The 20,706-nt window shown below is 34.5% G+C and overlaps 1 protein-coding gene across 1 annotated transcript in view; it reads right to left on the reverse strand.

Moving 5' to 3' along the window:
* HFM1 (helicase for meiosis 1) overlaps nt 1-20,136 on the reverse strand; it is an 81,994-nt gene extending 61,858 nt beyond the window's left edge. Inside the window, exons 1-6 of the mRNA XM_039838811.1 lie at nt 19,831-20,136; nt 17,202-17,302; nt 13,413-13,525; nt 11,885-12,194; nt 3,101-3,366; nt 2,792-2,839 (exon numbers count right to left, since the gene is read on the reverse strand). Coding sequence (XP_039694745.1) covers nt 2,792-2,839; nt 3,101-3,366; nt 11,885-12,194; nt 13,413-13,525; nt 17,202-17,272 — 808 coding nt within the window. The 5' untranslated portion in view covers nt 17,273-17,302; nt 19,831-20,136. The remainder of the gene's footprint in view (nt 1-2,791; nt 2,840-3,100; nt 3,367-11,884; nt 12,195-13,412; nt 13,526-17,201; nt 17,303-19,830) is intronic.
* Nucleotides 20,137-20,706: the final 570 nt, after the last annotated feature.

The raw sequence follows: 20,706 nt of genomic DNA on the forward strand, positions 1-20,706 counted from the left end.
TATCAATTAATACTTTAAATGCAAATGGACTAAACTATCCAATCAAAAGATAAAGTGACTGAAATCACATCAAACATCTTTCCAACCACAATGGTATGAAACTAGAAATCAATTACAAGAATAAAACTGGAAAATCCACAAATATGTGGAGATTAAACAACTTACAGTTAGGTCAAAGAAGAAATTGAAAGGGAATTCAAAAACCTATCTTGACAGGTTTGTCCAGACATTTGAAAATGGAAGGACAACATACCAAAATTTATGGAACGTAACAAAAGCAGTTCTAAGTTCTAAGAGGGAAGTATATAGCGATAAACTCCTACATGAAGAAAAAAGAAAACACAGGCAACCTAACTTTATACCACAAGGAACTAGAAAAAGAAGAACAAAATAAACCCAAAGTTAGCTTAGCTTTCGAGATCAGATGAGATCAAGCTTGTTCAGGGTGGTATGGCCATAGACTGAAGCTTGTTTCTTTAAATAATAAACGTCCCTTCTAAAATACTATATGACTTATTTATATACTGTTACAATTGTTCAGATCTATGCTCTCTCCCAAGAATATTAACTCCTAAAGGAAAATGAGTCGTTGTCTGTTTTCTTAACTGACATATCCCAAATACATGAACAGTGCCTGTCACACAGTAAGCACCCAATTAATAAAGGTTTGCATTTTTTAAATCAAACAGATAATTTATAAATTTCACTTTACTTTCAGTTTTGCAAAGTATCAGAATATTTGTGTCATAACAAAAATGTAATTTTGAGTTTGTAGAACCATCAGCTTTTGAGGGAATCTCATTTTTCCTCCAAAATATGTCTCTTCCTATAAAATATTTATTTGTAACAAGCCCACTAGTGGGCCATCATGCTGGTTTTTCTCTCATTAGATAGTTCTATATCTGTTTACATTCACAAAAATGAATCTCTCATTCAGAGTAGGTACAGAATCCATTTTCTAGCTCATGAGAAAACTCAGCTACTAACATCATTTATCATCACTATCAACACTTGATATCAAATTTTTCCTTCATTCAACAAACTCACAGCAGTGTCACTACAATTATATATTACAGGTGGGAAAATGTATTCAGACTGAAAATGACGAGAGTACTGTGGCAGCATATATAAGACCAAACTTCCATTGGCCTGAGAATTCAAGAATAGTAAAATATTGGACAAGAATCAGAAAATAAGCTGTGTTCAACTAATCTCCAAACTCTCAAGTTATCATGAAAAGCACTGAATCTTCCACTTAAATTTAAATATACACTTGGTAACAATAAAATGTAGCAGTTCAGTGAGTTCGACAGCAAATCAACTTTCTGGACAATACAATGGATACAAGAGTAGGTAGTAGCCTTAACAAAGAGATCTAAACAATAGAAGCACTTTGGCAATGCTAATGTAGCATGAAAATCTTTAAAACTCTTCAAAAGTTACTGCCATATTAAGGCAGACACAGTAAGTCCCATCATACAGCTAATGAAACTAACTTTAAGCATTTACTGCTTACGTTATTTCCTATGCTGCCAGCCTACTTAGATCACCAGGGAGAAGGAAGTGTGGCAGGATTGAGACACCATGCTGAAGAGAAGCACTAAAGGCTGGTTATGTCTAAAGTTATTATTATAACTCTCTTATTGTCCCCTCTCCCCATCCTAACTCAGTTCAGTTATCTGCCCTGGATGCAACTTTCCACAAGTGGTTTGGCAAATATTTTCTAACTATACTTCAGAATTATCCCGGTCCCCTGAGTATTGAGGACTGGAATCACTCTCCCCAAGATTTTTCTAGCTCAACTGCCCAATATCTGCAATTCACTTTGTTTTGCCAACTAGACCATAACTTTTGTGGATTTTAAGGGCCTTCCCCAGCTTTTGAGTCTCTAATTCTCTAATCCTAGAATATGGTTTGATGCTATAACTTGACCTGCTCAAAAATATAGCATGGTTTCTCTCCTTATTGCTTAATAAATTTATTAAAAATTAAAACAAAAACTCTTGACCTGAGTATAGCATTAAATGATCTGATCCTAAGATATCTATCCAATATTATTTCCTACTACTCCTTTAATCATAACCTTCATTTTGGCCAAATTTGAATGCTTGTTCTTTCTAAATGCATTCCATACTTCTTTACTCTCACCCTTGCTCATGAATATTCTTTTAAAAAAAACTCTGTTATTTTATCTGCTTATTATATTTCAATGTATTTGGAGATAGAAAGATAAATAAGGCATGGTCCTTGCCTTCATGGGTCCATAGGTCATAGGAAAATAGTCACAAAATAGCTAATGAATTATAATAAAATAAAATAAGTAGACTGTTACAGACATAACACAGGGTGTCCAAGAAGCAAGGAAGATGTTACCTCCAGAACATACATATGTACTCAAAATATTTACATTAGAAGTGCCAAGACATGTAAGTCAGATTATAGGTATAAACTATAAATGAGGTGCTGTCAGAAAATACAAGATTTATAAAAATGTCCCCAATCCACAGCAGGATTCATTCTCATTAATTTGCTCTACCCATGTTTATCTCAATATGTTGTCCTTACCCAATAATACAAACTTATTTCTGTACTTATCTTGTCACAGACCGATAACAAACAGCTCAGAAACTGGCACTGGACTGCAGACCACACTTTGAGCTGCACTATCACACACACTGGATTCACTTTCCTCTCTTTTTCTTTGTCAATCCATAAGCAGAGACACAATGAAGCAAAGTGTTTAACAACTGTGATTTCAAATGTAAACCTGCTGTAGTAAAATAAAGGATACGGATTTCGGTGACAGCCTTCAAGGAATCTAAACCATTTTCTGTTACCCCTAAAAAAAATATCCTACATACTTATATGAATATTTTTAACTTTTTCCATAAAAACTGCTTCAATAAAATTTGCATAACTTTTCTTTGATGGTGCAATTTAAAAATATTATATCAGTTTAAAAAATAATGTAATATAATAAAGAAATGCAGAAATTACACATAGAGAGATAATCTACTCAAATTTAGTATATTTTTGTATTCTTCCCTATGCTAAGAAATACAGACTAGTTATAAAACCAAATGAAAAAGCAAGAAATTACCTTGAACTTCATGAGGCTGAGGTGCAAGTGAAAAAGATGGTGCTTTGAATATGCCTTCTCTGATCTCAGAAGCAGAAAAGTCATCCCTTGCTGTAAACATGTTAATATCTGAATATTGAGGTTTTTGCTTACTATTGCGATATTTCCATGAGTTCCTTTCATTAATTTCTCTTTGGACAATTTTTACTGAGCCAATACTGGAATCCAAGTTTGCACTGTTATCAGAATAAGTATTCCCATGTGTATTGTCAGATATTTTAAATAACCTGCCAAAAAGAAAAAGAAAAAAGAAAAAAAATGTTTGCACTTGTAACAGCTGCTTAGAATATGAAAAACTAGCATAAAATTGGTCTCTCTAAAAATACCTTAGATTATGATTTATTCAAACACAGAAACTAATCATTCTCCTAAAATATGACTTGCTAAGTTTACCACTGACTTATTCTTTTCACTTTCCCAAAACTCAGATAAATCCATTTGTGGCAGCCAGCTTCTAAGATAGCCCCAATGCTCCCTGTCTCCTGGTATTCACATCTTTCTGTAGTCTCCTACTTCAAATCAGGACTAGCCTATGTGACTAGTGGAGTACTATGAAAGCACAAGTATACACGACCTCCAAGGCTAGGTCATAAAAGACATTATCGTCTCCTCATGGTCTCTTGGATCACTCACTCTGAGGGGAACTAAACTAGTACATCATGAGAAAATTCAAGCAACTTTACGGAGAGGCCTATGTGGACAGATACTGAGGCCTCTTGTAAGTAACAAGCACAAACTTCCCAAACACTATTCAATAATCATTTCAGTATAAGAAATACTTTTTTACAAAGTTCTGGAAAACACAGAAAGTCCATCTTTACAATATCTTTATGATTGTAATTTATTATATTAGACTGATAAAAAGACAATCCATCAAAGTAATCTGTTCACAATGGCCCTAAGGGATGAAGTGACCATTAAGGTTCCTAATACAACTCTCAATCTTATAAGTAATGGGGATGACAGCAGGTATCAGTCTTATAGAATTCTGTAAGAAATGACACCTATACAAATACTATAAAAACACAGAGTACTTTCGAAATTATTTTTACCAGTAATCTTAATGACATGTTTCATATAAGAAAGAACCAGTCTTCCAAGAAACTAGGGAGAGACATTTATTTTAGAACTGTAGAGTTCTATCTTTGGAGATAGAAAATTCAAAAGCAGATGGTTAGTCTAAGATAATATAGTAGAATACCATTATGAAATGGTATTGAGGGCAAGCAAAATACTTATGCCATAGGATGACTCCTTGCTATATGTTGTGATATAGGTTAAAAGCATAGACTTTGGAATCAGAAAAAACTGAGTATAAATCCAAAGCTCCTCCACTTTCTAGCTATGTGACTTTAAAGTTAGTTTGGGTTTTAAAATGCAAAAATTGTATACACATGATAGTTATCTAAACATGATAGTTATCTAAATCCTAGAATACTATCCATTCCCTGGTCATACTAAAAATATTGCTTTGCCTTGGAAATCTCTTGCTCCTTGAAAAACACAAGTTCAACGTACTTGAAGGTTGAGAGTCTGTCTTCTTCACCCAAATCTACTTCATTATTTTTTCCATTTTCTCAGAAAAGTATCTGTGCTATCTAGCTATGCAACCTTGTAACCCTACTTATGACATATATAACACACATATGCACCTCTGATCACTTTAGAATTTTTTTCTCTCAATCTCAAATTCTGCCATCATCTGGGTTACTTCAACATTCATGTAGACAACTCATTCAAAATTCTACACTCAGTTTTTCGTAGACATTCATCTCCAGTGGCTTTCTCCCTCACACAATCTCACTCACTTACTCTCTCACCTTGGACACTGTTAGTATCCAGAACTTCTCCTCCTCTCAAATCAATCATTATGATATATTATTTTCTCACTACAACCTCCTATCCTTTTAGCTTGTTTGCTCAAGGTAATAATGAGGTCAAAGAACAAATTTACTACAATTAACCTCTTTTCTCCAAAACCATCTTCCCCTTCTCTTTCTCATCCACCTTTAATAGACTTAAAATCTATGACCTACCTATCTTTTTAACCACTCTCTTATCAATATTCTAAACTCAGCTTCCCTTTATACTTTATCATACTTATCTTGTAAAACCTCAATCCTATATGAATCTAACTTTTTTTATATATAATTGCAGCCAAGCAGTGGAAACACTACTGGAAAAAGCACAACTATTACATAGATGAATAATATTAAAATTTAGAGTCATCATCAGCAAAACTGCAGATAAAAGATCAATATGCAAAAATCAATTGTATTTCTAGGTATTTGCAGAAGTCAATCTGAAAAATAATTTTTAAAATCCCATCTATAGTAGTATCAAAAAGAATGAAATATTTAGGAATAAATTTAACAAAATAAGTGTAAGAGTTGTCCACTGAAAACCATAAAACATCATTGAAAAAAATTAAAGAAAACCTAAATAAATGGAAAGATATCCCACGTTTATGGATTGGAAGACTTAGAGATATCAATACTCCTCAAGTTCATCCTCAGATTCAACACAATCCCTATCAAAATCCCAGATGGCTTCTTTGCAGAAATTGGCCAGCTTACCCTAAATTCATAAAAAATTCAAAGAACTGAGGAGCCTAGGTAAAATGGCATATATGACAGAGGCTTTGTTTTTTCCCGCTTGCGACTTCATCAAAGTTGTTGACAGAAACAAAGAGCAAACAGCAAGCAGAGTCACCTGGGATCAGATGAACAGAAGCCCTACAACTAGAGAGAAAAATAAGAAATCGCCCAGCAACAGTAGAAGGTAGGAGTGGGTGAAGACATGAGGTTGCCAGGTCCTGAGCAGCAGAGTGGGACATAGGCTAAGGCAGCTGCATCTGGCAACTGCAGGCAGTCCTCTTAAAGGGGCCGTGTCCATAACCAGACTTCGCAGTGACAGACTCACTCGCTGGGTTGGCTGCTCGGGGGGCACCAGGGACTTACAGGGAGACACTGAGTTGTTGGAGCGAGGGCAGGAGATGAGGCTTTCTCCCAGGCAGAAGTGCTCACAGTATCCATCATTACTCTTTTGAGCTTTCCCTTCTCCCAGTCTGCAGAGGCAGCACCACCATAGCTGAGATGTCCTCAAACTGGATAACAGAGGTAGCTTCTCCCAGAGGGTTCTCTCATACTTTGCCTCCCCCAAATAGCAGCCATACCCAAGCCACATCCAGTTGTATCCTTGGCAAGTCCATTGCTCCTTGCTGAGCAGCTCCAAGCCCCACACTGGTAGCAGCTGGCTTTGGGTTCTGGTATGGCCTCTTGAGGCAACTATAAGTACAGCATGTGTGGATTGCTTTATGAATCTTAAAAGATGGTCCCGAAGGGGCACAGGTTGGGGCTTAAACTGCAACTGAACCCCTCTCGGGATTGTGCCACTTGACACCTACTACACAAAGCCACACTAATAATACCAGGAGACTTAGGAACTTTGCTTAGTACATAGAAGCAGACACAGAAAGGCAGCCAAAATGGGGAGACAAAGAAACAGAAACCATATGAAAGAACAGAACAGAGATCTGGGAAAAATGGAGTCAAGCAATCTAACAGATGCGGAATTCAAAACACTGGTTATAAAGATGCTTAATGAACTTAGGGGAAGAGTAGATGAACTCAGTGAGAACTTTAACAAAAAGATAAAAACATAAAAATGGTAATGGAAATTATAAAAGGGAACTAGTTAGAAATGAAGAACACATTATCTGAGATGGAGTGTATATCAGAGAGAATCAAGAGTGAATGAAGAAGAGGATCAAACCATCAATATAGAGAATGGGGAAGCCAAGGACATCCAATCCGAATGGGAAGAAAAAAGAAGCCAAGACAATAATAATTTAAGGAGCCTATAGGACAGAATTAAATGTGAAAACATCCATGTTATAGGGGTACCTGAAGGAGAAGAAGGAGAACAAGAAGTTGAAAACCTACCTGAAGAAATGATGGACAACTTCCCAAATCTGATGAAAGAAATAGGCATACATTCCCAAGAAGCTAAGAGAGTCCCAAGAAAGAGGAACCCAAAGAGGCCCACATAATTGTTAAAGACACATAATCATTAAAATGCCAAAGGTTAAATACAAAGAGAGAATCTTAAAGCAGCAAAAGAAAAGCAGTTACTTACCTATATGAGAGCATCCATAAGACTGGCAGCTGATTTCTCAAAAGAAACTTTGCAGGACAGAAGGGCTTGGCACAAAATAGTCCATGTGATGAAAACCCAGGATCGACAACCAAGAATACTTTATCCAGTAAAGCTATCATTTAGAGTTGAAGGACAGATAAAGAGCTCCCCAGACAAAAATAAGCTAAAGGAATTTATCACCACCAAGCCAGTATTACAGGAAATGTTGGAGGGACTTCTTTAAGAAGAAAAGTCATGTATCAAAAACATGAATAAAGAATGGTAATAACTACATACCTATCAACAAGTACTTCAAATGGGAAAGAATTAAGTGCTCCAATGAAAAGATAGGGTGGCTGAATGGATAAGAAAGTAAGATCCTTACATATGTTGCCTACAAGAGACTCATTTCAGATTAAAAGACACACATAGACTAAATGGAAAGGGATGGAAAGATATTGCTTCCATGGACCTAGAGGATATTGTGCTGAATGAAGTAAATCAGAGAAAGACAAATATCACATGACAAATGTGGAATCTAAAGAACTAAACAACAAAAATGGAAACAAACTCATAGATACAGAGACTATTTTGAGGGCTACTAGATAAGAGGAATTTGGCAGGGGGACGGTGAAAAAGGGCAAAGGAATTAAGAAGTACAAATGAATAGTTACACAATAGACATAGAGATATAAGTGTTGCATAAGGAAAATAGATAACAATGTTGTAATAAATATGTAAGGGGGATAAAAGGTACTAGATTTAGTAAGGTGATCACTTTGTGAATTATATAGATCTCTAATCACTATGCTGTAAACTGAAACTAATATATTATTGTATGCCAACTATAACTGAAAAAAAACCTCATTGAATTGTACAATGTAAACATGAGCAACTAATTGTCTATTATATTTCAATAAAGCTGGAAAAAAAGAAAAAATCAAATAATTCAATTAAAAAATTGTGAACACACATTAGTATCAGAGAATAAGAATTGATTGGTGTCAGAAACCGCCCAGATCTTGCATTCACGGTCAATTGATTGCCAATAAGGGTGCAATGACATTCAATGGGGAAAAAATAGTTTTCTCAACAAATGGTGCTTGAACAACTGGATATCTATATGCAAAATAATGAAGTTGGACTCTTACCTTGCACCATATAAAAATAATTAACTCAAAACGGATCGTACACCTAAATATGAGCTAAAATTATAAAACTCTTAGAGGAAAATACAGGAGTAAGTTTTCACAACCTTGAATTATGCAATTGTTTCTCAGATATGACACTAAAAACTCAACAACAAAAAAATTTAGATAAATTGGGCTTCATCAAAATTAAAAATTTTATACTGCTAAGGACATCATCAAGAAAGTGAAAAACATGTACACAATGAGAGAAAATATTTGTAAATCACATTGCTGATAAGGGACTTTTATCTAGAATACATGAAGAACTCTTAAAACACAATAATAAAAAGATAAATAACCCAATTAAAAAACAAGCAAAGGATCTGCATAGACATTACTCCAAAGAAGATATACAAAGAGCCAATAATCACATAAAAATGACTAATGCCCAACATCATTAGTCATTAGGGAAATGCAAATCAAAACCACAATAATGTGACAACATGAATGAACCCAGAGGGTATTATGCTATGTGAAATAAGCCAGAGAAATACAAGTACAATATGATCTCACTTATATGTGGAATCTAAAGAACAAAACAAATGAACAAACAAAACAGAAACAGACTCATAGATACAGAGAACAAACTGATGGTTGACAGATGGGAGGGGAGTTGGGATTCTGGGTGAAAAGGGTGAAGGGATTGAGAAGTACAAATTGGTGTTAAATAAAAGTCATGCGGATACAAAGTACAGCATAGAGAATATAGTCGATAATATTGTAATAACTATATGTAGTGCCAAGTAGGTACTAGACTAATCAGGAGGATCACTTCATAAATTATATAAATGTCTAACCACTACGCTCTATATCTGAAACTAAAATGAAGTAATATTGAATGTCAACTGTAATTTAAAATTTTTAAAAAAATTTTTAAAGAAATAATGACCAGTTTTCTTACTGGAAAAAAAAGACACACAGTGAGATACTTCACATCCACTAGGACAGCTATAGTAAAAAAGACAGAGGTTAGTAAGGATGTGGAGAAATTGCTAATGGAATTGTAAAGTAATACAGTTACTTTAGAAAACAATTTGGCAGTTTCTCAAAAAAATTTATAAATATAGTGTTACCTTATGATTCAGCAATTCCACTTCTAAGTATAAGTACAAAAGAATTAAAACATATATTCATACAAAAACTTGTACATGAATGTTCGTAGCAACATTATTCATAATAGCCAAAATCTGTAAACAACCCAAATGATCATCAACTGATAGATGGATAAATGGTTGTGGTATACTCATTCAATGGAATATTATTTGGCCACAAAAAGGAATAAAGTAATGATACATGACATAAAATAGACAAATCTTAAAAATGTTATGCCAAGTGAAAGAAGCCAGATACAAAAAGCCAGATATTTTATGACTGTACTTATATGAAATACCTAGAATAAGTAAATTGATAGAAATAGAAAACAGGTTAGTGGTTGTGGGGGCTAGGATGTGAAGAGAGAGTAATGGGGAGTAACTGTTAATGAGTACAGGGTGTCTTTTGGGGAAATAAACATGTTTTAAAATTAGATAGTAGTGATGGTTGCACAACTCTGAATATTCTAAAAATCATGACTTCTATACTTCAAAAGAATAAATTTTATAAGTGAATTATATCTTAATAAAGCTGTTACAAAAAAATTCATAGACACCAACCTTAACTGGACCCTTTACAGTGTCCAACAATACTACCATTATTCTAATTAAATTGCTTTCCCATTCTCCATAACTTTTTCCATTCTTCTCATACTTCCTCAATACCCCTACTTTTTCCCTCAAACTCCATAGATTACCTCACTTCTTATGTAATAGAGAAAATAAAAACTATCAACTAAATCTCTTCTGAATCCTAAACACATATATCCAATTGCCTATTTGGACAATTTATAAGTACCTAAAATCAACATGTCTAAATCTGTACTCATCACTTTCCTCCAAATCTGTTCTTTCTTACAGTTTTCTATTTCAAGAAAGGGCACTACTATCTTTCATCATTCTGGCTCAAGCTGGAAACCTATAAGTCGGGTCTCATATCCAATAATCATTTAAGTCCTGTGAGATTCTATCTTCTAATTTTAGTATATGTGCTGCTGAAGTGAGCACTCTATCTTCTAAATAACTCTGAACTCTCTCATTCCTGCTACCACAATCCTAGGACAGCCTACCACTCTTTTTTACTAACAAAATAACTATCTAAGTGGCCTTTCACAATGTATTCTAGCTCCCTTCTAATTCATCATACTGGACTGTGGTTCAGTGGGGCTAAAGTACAACCCAAGAATCCAAATTTTTAACAAGCACTCCAGGTGATTCTGATGCAGTGGATCCATGGGCCACGGTTTAAGGGTCACCGCCTTAAGGAAAAGTACAAAATGTTTATTATCATTTTCAAGATTCTGAATGACTTGGCCCCTCCATACCTAACCTCTTACCATTCTCTCTTACTTTAAACTAAAGAAATTTTCTAAGAATAGGCCAACCTCTATGCTACCTTAGGAATTTGCACATACATATTCCTTCTGCCTGGAACACTCTCCTTCATTTGCACTTAGTTTTACTCTTTTCCTCCTTAAAGTTACGTTTCAGTACCATCTCTTCAGGAAAGCCTTACCTGAGAGTCCAGAACAGATTAAGTTTCCATATTATACGGTCTAACAGCTGTTCTCACAGGATGGTGGAGATTCTTTCAGGGAGTTCATAAGATCAAAATTTTCATAATACTACTAAGGCATTATTTGTCTTTTTCTCTCTCATTCTCTCACTAGTTTATATGGAGTTTTCTAGAGGCTCTAAGTCATGTGATATCACAACAGACTGAATGCAAAAGCAAATATGAAAATCCAAATATCTTCTATTAGCTAGAAATTAAAAATATTTACAAAAACATAAAACAATGCCACTCTTCTCATTAAATTATTTTGTTTTAGAAAATAATTTTTAATATAAATACATTGTTTATATGGGCAAATAGTACATTCTTTGTTACCCGAAAATAAATTAGTAAATAAATATTTTTCAATTTTTTAGTTTTAATTTCTAATATGGTTAAATATCAACATTTAAATATTTTCTTAAAACCATAGAAACAAAAGCTTTTTGGGAAAATCCTCAATAATTTTTAAGTGTAAAAGAGTTCTGTCAAGAAAAAGTTTGAGAACCTCTCCTCTAACCATCTACTTCATCAAAAATAATTGTTGTACTGTTAATTACAGTTATTTACTATCAGTATTTCTGCTAGTAAATTTTAAGCTCTCTGAAGATAAGAACCTACTACTAGAATCTCAAAGTTAATAGAATGTCTGGTACATAGCAGACTCTATTTGTAGTTGATGTTTTTCTCAAATTCTACCATATTTTATACTTTTGGACATACACATAAATATTCAACTTTATTACTGAATGTTATTTATTTAATTAATTACCTTTTCTGGAAGGCTGATGGGCTCTCTCCTTTATCTTCTGAAAAATTAACTAATTTTGTATCATCTGCAATATTTTTCTCAGGTGCTATCTCAGTGCCAATGTGATTTTTTAATTTCTGAGAACCATATGTCAGCTTGCCAGAAACATGTGATAAGTCATTGTTACCTGCCCCTCCTAAATTGAGAACATCTTCTTCATACTTCTTAGAGGGGAAGGCAAACTGAAATTTTTGTGTTGGTGAAATATGATTTGTGTTTTCATTAGTTAGCTTTAAATTCGATGTCAACATTTTTTGCCTCTTTTCCAGACCTATGAAATGAAATATATTAATTACTAAATGTTCTCCATGAAAACAAATTTTTGAAATGATAATGGAAAAATTTAATTAAAATTTTCAAGAGTTTACTAGGTAAATATAAAAGCCAAAAGAAAAGTATTAGTGCAATAACAAGATAACCTGTAATAACATATATGGTTTTGAAATATAGCTGACTGTTCCTTTTATGGTATAATATATTACTGAAGGGCCCTCGGAAATTAAGAATTATTGAAATTAAAATTTAAATTTATACAAAACCTACATTATAAAATAAGTTTAATTCCTGATCCACAGAAATAACCATAATTGGAATATTTAAGTATCTTATGTACTACAAATGATATAATTATATAATTATGACAATTTCTAAATTTATATAAACAATTTACACACAGAAAGACAATGACCAATCATAAAAAATGTTACTGAATATGATTCAGTATTAAAATATATGATACGATGCTTTTTGTAATATTGCCTCTAAAATGAAGATAAATGTTTTTGTCAGTGTGACAAAATGTTTAAATTTTTTTAATAGAGACTTTATAAACTTCCTCGAAGGTTTAAGAGGAGTATGGAGGCCTTATTAGGGCTTAAATTTGCTTTACTATCTCTATATATACACAATGATATATATACTATATATTCTATGTATTATTTGGTACATACAAGAACATATATATTTGCATTTATAAAATGTTATAAAGCTTAATAAAATGTACATGCATGAACCTACCACCCAATTTAAAAATCAAAAATTTTATATTACATTAGATCACGTATATTGCTTGAATGTGCTTATTTTTAGCTTTATAAAATGATGTCGAATTATATATAATCTTCTGCATCTTCTTTTTTTCCTCTCAATATATTTCAGAAATCAAGTTTCTTAAACCAGAGGATCTTCCCTTTAGTAAAGGGCAAAGCAAAAACTAAATAGCAGTGATAGTTTTAACGGTAAGAGGAAACAATAGAACAGGTGTATGATACAGTGTATTGAGTGCATATAATATGCATATGTATGTATAGAGAAGGAAAATGTTTTAGATTTTAAGATTTGGTAAGCACTATTTTGAATAAGAGAAGTCTCTAACTTTCATTTTATTCCATTAAAATAAAGGAATTAATTTTTTAATGTTTTACTAGATTTTTTTATATTGACATGAGCTGTATGGGTTTGGCTTCACAATAAATATGTGATAATTTACCTAACAGTTTATGATTTTCTATTTCTTCTTCTAATGCTTGAGTAGCTGGAATTTCTGAAATCAATGGAGCAGGTGGGAGATACCAATCCAATGATTTTTCATAGTCTGGAGAGCTATATAAAATATAAAAATGTGAATATATACATTAATAAAGCTATAACATCACAAGCTATGTATTAATTAATTAAATATCACTTAATTACAGACTCTTAGAAAATCATCCTATAAACTAACTTTCTGCGATAACTTTGATTTATCCCTATACAGCAGTGTTCTAGATCTTTTGCTCCTTGTGTTTCATAGGATTGATACTGCTGTGAAATATGCTACCAAGTAATGGCTATAAATGCATCTCCTTTTCTCCAATTCAAATGTTTGTGACAGGAATCTTAAATATGCTCCAATATAAAAAAGATAAAAATAGTAAATCATTCTGAAACTTTAGCATCTTCATTATTACAAGTGACAAATTACTTTTGACATACCTCATAACTAATCATGGGTCATCAGCATAAATGACACCATTATTGGTATTTCAGAGTATTCCTAAAACACTATCATAAGTTAATGTCCTAACCCAAATATTCTTGGTCCAGAACTATCAAGAACCACAGAAAACCCAAGAAACCAGTTGAAACTGACAATCACTTTGTAAGCCTACAGTAATTGATGAGATTTTCACTACCTTCTTGGCATTGTTAACTAACTATCTTTCCTTAGGATCTTTCAGCTGTGATCTTATTAATATATAATGCTTTAATATTTTCTTTCCAATCAAAGTTGACTTGTCTTTCATTAGAACAAAAAGATAAGTATTAGGTGACAGTAAATAAAGTTAAGAAGAGCACCATATATACTGACTATGCCAAGTCCCAAGGATGTTATGATTTATTTCTTATCTCTTCATTTAAGATTTCAAACTCTTATAAATAAGAGCTACTCCTGCTATATCTTCCAAATCAAAAATCTACATCACATTATCTGACATTATCTGACAGATTATCTGACAAAAGGCCAAAGCAACTGAAATTTACGACTATGTAGGAGGGTCCTCGAGGTCATCCCAGGGTCAATGATTCCCTAGGACTTAGCATATAGTTTTATTCATGACTATGGGACTCAGGAAAAACCAGACATGAGCTTCGAAGGTCCTCTCTCAGTAGGTATCCTTAATTCCCCCAGCAACAAGGTGTGACAGCATACGGGAAATGTTGCCAATGAGTGTTTTTGTTAATGCCCAGAGTTTTTATCAGGAGCTAATCACATGGGCATCCCCTCTCTGGCACATACCTTAAATTCCACATTCTCAGAAGAAAAGCAGATGTTCAACATAAACCATATTATTTGTATGGACAGCTTATGCACAGTGAGCCACTCTTACCAGATAATGATGAGAAATTTCCTAAAATCTAAGTTGGCAGACTCCAGTGTAAGGCCAACCTTGTAAGCAGACCTTTTCAAGACAGCAGTTTAGGCCTGATATATTAACTCTTTTCTGCACAGACTATTCCAGAAAATCCAAGATATAAGTTAACAAGATACAAAAAAACACATCTAGCTCTACTGCTCAGCCTCCCCATAAAGTAAAATCTTCCTTATGATTTCCCTGTTTTCCAGAGGTGCCATCATTTTCCCAGACACCAAGAATCCAATATAGTATAATTTTTTACCCAGTATATCCAGATACCTACCAGGCCTTATTGCATCTTATAGTTTCTTGAATTTATCATATTTCCAGTCACTATTCTAATCAAGGCTTTAATCAACTTATGTCTGGTTGAAAACAATACTGTTTTAACTGCCCTCACTGCCTCCAGGGTTTCTCTAATATATTTTACACACCTCTCACATTAATTTAGAATTGTTTTCATCATATTATTCCATTCAAAACCCTTCAGTGGTATCTAAATAATGCTAAACTTCTGAGTGGCCCAAGGCCACCTTAGTTGTAACTCTCCTACATGTACCTTATAGTCCAAACCAAAGTGAACTACTTGTATATCAAATAGATAATAATTCTGTCCCATCTCATCTTCATTCAAAAATATGTCCTTTACTAGGCTTGCGCCTGTACCTGACCCTACTACCATATCTACCTATAGAAGTTCAACTGTTTTATTCACTCATTAATCCATTCAACAATTATTTACTGAGGACTATGTGCCAGGCACTGTTGTATGTACTAGCGCTTACACTCATTCAAAATTCAGCTCAAATCCTGCCTTCATGAAATCTTCCATGTTCCCTAAGATTTTTTTCTTCCTTCCTTCTTAAGTACTAATTTAACCTATGTTTATCATAATCTTCTTTGTATTGTGCGTGTCCGTGTGAATGTCTATAGATATAAAATAGCAAGATGACAGATGATAGATACATACATACACACACACATACATACATACACACATACATACATACATACATACTATATATATGCTACCCCCTCTAGATTGTAAACACTTAAAGGTTTTGTTTTTATCTCCATTTAAACTGATAGTACAGAGTACAGTGCTTTGTATAATTAAGAATATTATATAATAAATATTGCTGATTCAATTCTACGGCTTTAAACACATATATAGTCATGTCCAAGATCCTAATTCTGGTCTTTACCCTCCACCATAATCTATCCTTAGCTTACTTTTCTAATGTTATTCCCACTGTCTCTCTTTTACGAATTTTCTATCCCAAGAGACTTCTCTATATCATCTCCTAAAAGTACTGTGAATTGTCCCATCTCTATTCTTTTTTTCTTGCTGTGACACTCTACCTTCAAATGCCCACTTCCTCTCTGTATAGAATTATCAAATTCTTCAAAGCCTCCTGAAGTCTTCCCCTACTACCGTAAAGCATGATCTAACTAACTTGGCTCAAGTCTCCTTCCAAATGTAAAATTTTATTGTATGAATATAGCATTTGCTTTGCACTCTTTTTGACTCCGTATTTATTGTTAGAAGAGCAAACCTACATGCCAATTTGCCCAGGCCACTCCTGATTAACACCTGTTGTCCCAGTTGGATGCAACTCTTTCACTCTCAAAAGTGTTCTAGTCTGGATGATGGATTACATGGTCACATTATTTTTTAATGAACTTCCCATATTTGTTTTTCATCTCCTCAAGTAGATTTTAAGTTTTTGAAGTAAAAGTCTGTTTCAATCTTTTTATATCCCTTCACCATTCAACCAATACTTGAACTAATGTTTGAATGAATACAAGAATAAAGCAATAAATAATAAAATTTGCTCAATGCTTCATTTAAAAAAGATAATATTATAGAACAAATACACAGAAAACTTAGAATTCAGAGAAATACACGTGTGAAAATCCATAGACGTCAGTACTTAAAGGACTACATATTCTCCATTCTTATTTCCTTGGTGCCACATCTTTATTTCTGCTCCTACTTCCTGCTTGTGCTGAATTTACCTATTACTCTTAACCTTTGGAATATTGCCTTTTCTGTTTCCAAAAGGTGTCATCAGTACTCCTGTCCTGAGCTACTCTAACCATTACTTCTTTACCTTAGCCAAAAATTATTTGAAAAGAAATGCAAATAAATGCAAGCCAAATAGATTAGAATCTAGTCTATTTTTAAAATTACAACATGTAAAATGTTAAACTTTAGTTACTCCCTTATATTTGAATTTCATGTTTACCAAATATACACCTGAAATATCATTCTATCACTCATTTTTATTTGTATATTTACCAGAGAAAATTAAAACTCTTTAAAAATAAAAAATCAGTAAAGCAATATACTATGTTATCATTCTTTAAGGAAGACTTACTTTTCAGCTTCATCTGTTTTTTCGAAAAACAAATTATCCAAAGAAAACAAGGAGTCATTTGATTTCAGCATCTTAAAAATTAATTGGACTTTGTCATAAACCTAAAAATAAGGAAAAAGCAGTTTATATTTTATTTATGAAGATGTAAAATAATATTTCTGGATACATAAACTATAATCGTGTTTTCCAGAATAACCACATACTACCTTGCCTGCTGTATCTTTCACAATTTCCTCCAAAGCGCCTCAATATTCAAATACATTATTCTGTATTCTCCACTCAATTCATGTATATTCACAGTTGTAACCCTCTCTTCATACTGCATCAAAGCTTAGAATGTGTTTTCTCCCATTCTTCACCCAGCAAATCTACCAGTCCTTTCTCGTACAGCTCAAATGTCATTTCTCCTTCAAAGGCTTCTCGTCCTCTTCCAGAAGCCAAGACAGAAGTAATCACTCCTTTTGGGCTTTTATATTACTGATTAATACCATTGTTTTCAGTTAGGATAGTACATTTTATTGTGAATGTGTATCTCTCTAATAACACACTATGTAAATATGCAGGGAAATAAAGGGGGAAAGGTAGAGGGATATTGATGAAACAAGACTGCGAATGAGTTGATAATTGCTAAAGCTATGTAATAGGTATGAAGTTCGTTATTAAGTTCTGTATATGTTTATGTATGCTGGAATTTTTCCAAAATAAAAAACCTTACAAGTTTAACATATATATGTTTGTTTACATTCACATTGCATAACACATACAAATGTTTATGTTCTTTTTTAAAAAGTTAATCTTTACATTCAGAGATGTTATCTACAGGATAAAAACATTCAGCATTGGCTACATAGGAATATAGTAAAAATCTAAGGTGTGACAAAGCGTCAAATTTGAGAGGAGACAGTAGAACCATTTTTATAGACACATATTTTGCTTCCTTCACATTGCAATTTTTCTCTCTACACATGAACGCTACATCCCAATTTTTTAATAAATTCTGAAACATAATAGAAAATTCTATGTAACAAAACATGAATCAGATGCACAAATCATAAAACATAAATCACAATTCTATTTATTCGGTGATAGTTAATACATTGTAAATCTTAGGATAGAAACTAAAATCAAACACTACATGAGCGCCACCTCGCGGACACATCCATGTTACTAAATCAGATTATGTCCCTCCAATTTTGAGTTCTCCCTGATGTGGGGATGATACGTGTGGGAGTAGGTAGGGAGGAAGGAATGTTTCCACACGCAACCCTGACAAAAAGCTACGAAGAGGGCCAAATTTGTGTATACCTTATGTTGTGGGGTCTTTTATTGTCTTAGTTGAGTTTCCCCCCCTTCCACCTGTTTAACTTAATCGTTCTCTTCATTTTTCTCAATGTATTAATCACTTAGTCACGAACAAAAAGAAACAGTAAAATATAAACAAATTAGCATGGTTCTACAAATGTCTAAAACAATTTGACTATATGAACAATGGAAGCCTAGGGTAAGAGGGCGGAAGGCAGAAGGGAGTCACTCAGAAATATACTGAGGATATTTTTAAGTAAACAATTTCAGTACTTGAAAACAATTACCTGATAATTTCCATCAACTCTGAAATTTAAAAATTTACTCCCCAAACCTTTAATGTTGTTTTAAAATGTGATTTTTTTTCTAGTTCAGTAGTCATGTAATCAAATCAGGAAGGTTCCAAAAAGCCATAACTTTGGCATTTTCATTATGTAAATAAGTTATTTTTTAAACACATAGGTCCTACAAGGGACCTTGCCACATTTCTATATGAATTTGTGATTGTAGGAGATGCTAGATTTTGAATTAATTAAATTTTAGGTTTAGAGTCAGATTTCCTAAATTTCCCTGTTAGATTACTTTTTCTTTTTTTTTTTACAAAGTTTTAGTTTCAGCATGTGATATAAAATTATATTTCAAAAAATGATTTATTTTTAAGTCTATGCTTCTGCTCTAATCACTCTTAAAATACTCAAAATGCATCTGTGACTACATAATTTGTTGTCCGCTGAGATGACCTTCACCTTATCTAATTATCTTAGTGACAATTTAGTATTTTCTTGCATTCTGTAATTTTTACTGTATGAAATGTTCAGATCTATCACTCCTTACAATTTTTACTCCGAAATATACTCCTTATTTCAAGAGTTCAGAAGCCCCGTTATAAAATATTGATCTACCAGAAATCGGTAGTGGGTGAAGAAGTTGAGACCAACAATCACCGGAAAAACCAACCACCACAAATGACTGCAAAGAATTTCACAAAGTAAGAGAAATAAACAGGGGAACAAATTACCCGGAGTCTCTGAGACTTGGCCAGGGAGACTTTACAGTTGGGGCCCCTGATCCCCACCATCTCCCCCGGGTTACCCACGGTAGCAGCAAGCTCCAGCTGGGAACCGAATCAGGACCTGAAGCAAAAATATCCCTACGGGTTTTCCGAGGACACTCGCTGCCGCAAGGCAGGGAAGCTTCGGGGCAGGCTGTATGATCCAACACCCCAGCGCCCCCGCCGGCCACCCCGCCCACAGGACCGCGGTTCCCACCGCCGTCAAAGTGGCTACGATACACGCTCCGGTCCCACCAGCTCAAGACCGAAACGCACCTGGAAATAAACACTGGGGGCTCCTGGACCAGCCCAACAAAACGCAGACCTTTGAGGGGCCGCCTGCCCGCCCGCCCGCCGGCCCCACGCGAGCGGGAGCTTGAGGCCTCGCCGGCTTCTGACTGGAACGCGCTGAGGCGGCGCGCGGCCAGGAGCGGCCGGCTGTCCGACAACTCAGTGCCGGTTGCTGCCCGCCCGACAGCCGGCTTCGAGGGTCAACCACCGCCTGAGCGGCCACTCGTCCCCACCTCCTCGCCTCTGCCTCCCCGCAGGGACCCAAGTCTCCAGTCCCTATGTCCCCGTGAGATGTCTAGGCCCAAATTACCACCGGCTCCCACGGGACATCCGGGACACCGGGCTCCTAGGTCTCGCTCTCCCGCGGGAGTTCAGAGGGCACGGGTTCACGGATTCCTCCAAGGACCCCCAGCCTGGCTAAGGGGAGCTGCAAATAGTGGGTTGTCAGGATCCCCAACCTCTCTCCCTTTCCACTGCTCCTTTTTTTATCCTGAAGTTTATAATGAGTCTTTAATGTAGCCCGTTCTCATTAATAAAGTTCTTAATCCTGGTAACCTTTATCCTACTTTTCCTTCTCTACAAATAAACCTATTCTAGATACCTCATATAAGTGGAATCACACAATATTTGTCCTTTAATGTCTGGCTAATTTCATTTAGCATGTTTTTAAAGTTCATCCATGTTGGAGCATGTATCAGAATTTTATTCCTTTTTAAGGTAGATTATTTCATTGTATATACATTTTGTGTATCCATTTGTCTGTGGCCAGAGATTAGTGTGTCCAATCTTTTGGCTATTGTGAATGATGCTGCTATAAACGTTGATGTACAAATACCTCCTGGAGTCCTTGCTTTCAATTCT

Source organism: Pteropus medius, unplaced genomic scaffold (assembly GCF_902729225.1).
Source record: "Pteropus medius unplaced genomic scaffold, Ma_sr-lr_union100, whole genome shotgun sequence".
Classification (NCBI taxonomy): domain Eukaryota; kingdom Metazoa; phylum Chordata; class Mammalia; order Chiroptera; family Pteropodidae; genus Pteropus; species Pteropus medius.